We start from the raw sequence: 3,403 nt of genomic DNA, 5'->3' as shown, positions 1-3,403 counted from the left end.
ACACACACACACACACACACACACACACGATTGGAGCAGACCTTCACTCATCACCTTTAATGTGTTTGTGTTCCAGCTGCTGGAGGACAACATCATCAGCTTTGTTAAGGCTGAACTCAAACACATGCAGAAGATTGTAGATGGAGATGATCCAGAGTGCTCAGAGAGTCAGATGGAGGGTGAAGATGAGGAGCAGAGGAGGAGCAGGGAGGCCTTTCTGAACATCACACTGTATTTCCTGAAGAGGATGAAGCAGGAGGAGCTGGCTGAGCATCTGCAGAGCAGTAAGAGCATGTGAACATCTTCACTGTGAGGAACATCACAAAGCTGGCTTTTCTTTTTCAAAGCACGATTCAATCAGTCACATTTAATCTGAGGAACCATCCAGACTGAGAACATCACACACCTTGATCTCCAATGTTCAAACCTGCTCTGACTTCTCCATTCTAACATTAGGTTGGCTTCATTCAGGAACAAAGGCTCATCGATACCAACGTGAGCTGAAGTCCAAGCTGAAGAAGAAGTTCCAGTGTGTGTCTGAGGGCGTGGCTAAAGCAGGATGTCCAACCCTCCTGAAGGAGATCTTCACAGAGCTCTACATCACAGAGGGAGGGGGTGGAGAGGTCAACCAGGAACACGAGGTCATGCAGATAGAAACATCATCCAGGAGATCAGAAACAGCAGAAAGAGCCATCACACTAGAAGAGCTCTTTAAAGCCCCTCCTGGAAGACCTCGACCAATCAGGACAGTGATGACAAAGGGCGTGGCTGGCATTGGGAAAACACTCTTAACACACAAGTTTACTGTGGACTGGGCTGAAGACAAAGCCCAGCAGGAAGTCCACTTCACATTCCCACTGACCTTCAGAGAGCTGAACGTGCTGAGGGGGAGGAGCTTCAGCTTGGTGGGACTTGTTGATCACTTCTTCTCTGGAAGCAATGAAGCAGGAATCTGCAGCTTCCAGGACTTCCTGGTTTTGTTCATTTTGGATGGTCTGGATGAGTGTCGGCTCCCTCTGGACTTCCTCAGCACTCAGACCCTGACTGATGTCTCAGAGTCCACCTCAGTGGAAGTTCTGCTGATAAACCTCATCAGAGGAGAACTGCTTCCATCAGCTCGTCTCTGGATAACCACACGGCCTGCAGCAGCCAATCAGATCCCTCCTGAGTTTGTGGACATGGTGACAGAGGTCAGAGGGTTCACTGACCCTCAGAAGAAGGAGTACTTCAGGAGGAGGTTCACAGATGAGGAGCAGGTCAGCAGGATCATGTTCCACATCAGGACGTGTCGTAGTCTCCATATCATGTGCCACATCCCGCTCTTCTGCTGGATCACTGCTACAGTTCTGGAGGACGTGTTGAAGAGCAGAGAGAAGGGAGAGCTGCCCAGGACTCTGACTCAGATCTACAGCCACTATGTGGTCCTTCAGAACAAAGTCAAGATGGTGAAGTTTGATGGAGGAGCTGCCACAGATCCACACTGGAGTCCACAGAGCAGGGAGATGATGGAGTCTCTGGGAAAACTGGCTTTTGAGCAGCTGCAGAAAGGAAAGCTGATCTTCTATGAGAGTGACCTGACAGAGTGTGGCATGGACCTCAGAGCAGCCTCAGTGTGCTCAGGAGTGTTCACACAGGTCTTCAGAGAGGAGACCAGCCTGTACCAGGACAAGGTGTTCACCTTCATCCACCTGAGCCTTCAGGAGTTTCTGGCTGCTCTTCACGTCCATCAGACCTTCATCAGCTCTAAAGTCAACCTGCTGGAACATAAACCACTAAACCTTACCCATAGTGGAGGTCAGCCTGACTTTAACCTTCTCCATCAGAGTGCTGTGGACGAGGCCTTACAGAGTCCAAGTGGACACTTGGACTTGTTCCTCCGCTTCCTGCTGGGTCTTTCACTGCCGATCAATCAGAGGCTCCTACAAGGCCTGCTGACACAGACAGGAAGTTACTCACAGACCAATCAAAGAACAGTTAAATACATCAAGAAGAAGCTGAGAAATAGTTTGTCCACAGAGAGAAGCATCAACCTGTTCCACTGTCTGAATGAAGTGAATGATCGCTCTCTGCTGGAGCAGATCCAACAGTACATGAGATCAGGAAGTCTCTCCACAAAGAAACTGTCTCCTGCTCAGTGGTCAGCTCTGGTCTTCATTTTACTGTCATCACAAGAACATCTGGATGTCTTTGACCTGAAAAGATTCTCTCCTTCAGAGGTAGCTTTTCTGAAGCTGCTCCCAGTGATCAAAGCCTCCAAGAAAGTTAGGTATGTGACTTTAGAACATGTCTTTAATTCTGTCACAGACAAACATCTGTAAGGTTTCTCTGATTCTTCATCAGGTTGAGTTCCTGTCGTCTCTCAGAGAGAAGCTGTGCAGCTCTGTCCTCAGTCCTCAGCTCTCAGTCCTCCAGTGTGAAACATCTGGACCTGAGTAACAATGATCTGCAGGATTCAGGAGTGAAGCTGCTGTGTGAAGGACTGAAGAGTCCTCACTGTAAACTGGACTCTCTCAGGTCAGTGGATCACATGATCCATCAACATTGTCCTGTTCCTCGTCTCCTAACTTGTTTCCTGAGTTGTGGATGTTTTTCTGATTCCAGTCTGTCAGGTTGTGTCATCACAGAGGTGGGCGGGGCTTCTCTGGCAGCAGCTTTGAGCTCCTACTCTTCCAGTGTGAGAGAGCTGGACCTGAGCTACAACCATCCAGGAGACTCAGCAGTGAAGCTGCTCTCTCAGAGACTGAACACTCTGAGGTGAGACACATCACAGCAGCTCATCACATGTTCACATCAATCCCCATCACATGTGTGACAGAGAGCTGTATCAGAGGAATGTGATGAAGGTGTGAGAGGTGGGACACTAAAGGAGGAGGACTGGGACAGGTTAGAGGGATGAAGGACAGAGATAAGAAGGTAGTGAGGAGTGAGGAGAGGCTGATGGAGAACTATGAGGAGCTGATGAAGGAATGAGAGAGAAGATCAGAGGAGGAGGAACCAATCAGTGAGGATTGTGTTCATACATAAATATATAAATATATCTTATGAAATTACATTTTACTATTTTCTCTGACACAAGTAATCAAGTCAAAAAATGAGGAATGAACCAAAATGTGAATTATTGACCAAAAACTGAAATAAATCATTGCATTTCTAGCTCTGAATGTTAATAACCACTAAAATTAAAACATTGCAATTGTATTAATTATTACCAATCTATGATAAAACCACAGGCCGTCAAAGGTCAAACTACAATAAGTGCAATCGTATTTTTTTAAGACAGCAATACATGTTTTGTTATTGCAATTAAATAAATTAATTTATTTTATTGCATAATTGTGACCATCACCAGCCCTCCCTAAGGAAGGGTAAGAAATACTTTATTGGGTGAGGGTGTGGGGGGGGG

General features: G+C 46.8%; 1 protein-coding gene across 1 annotated transcript; it reads left to right on the top strand.

The window, feature by feature from the left end:
- Positions 1–233: 233 nt before the first annotated feature.
- Positions 234–2,481, top strand: LOC114459561 (protein NLRC3-like). Its single transcript, XM_028441767.1, has 2 exons — positions 234–284; positions 457–2,481. Exons 1-2 carry the CDS (start codon positions 248–250, stop codon positions 2,316–2,318), a joined length of 1,899 nt encoding a protein of 632 aa, XP_028297568.1. The 5' UTR covers positions 234–247; the 3' UTR covers positions 2,319–2,481.
- The last annotated feature ends 922 nt before the right edge of the window (positions 2,482–3,403 follow it).

The sequence above is a fragment of the Gouania willdenowi genome, unplaced genomic scaffold (assembly GCF_900634775.1).
Source record: "Gouania willdenowi unplaced genomic scaffold, fGouWil2.1 scaffold_32_arrow_ctg1, whole genome shotgun sequence".
Classification (NCBI taxonomy): domain Eukaryota; kingdom Metazoa; phylum Chordata; class Actinopteri; order Blenniiformes; family Gobiesocidae; genus Gouania; species Gouania willdenowi.
The sequence above is the reverse complement of the archived record's forward strand: the minus strand, read 5'-3'. Positions and strand labels throughout refer to the sequence as shown.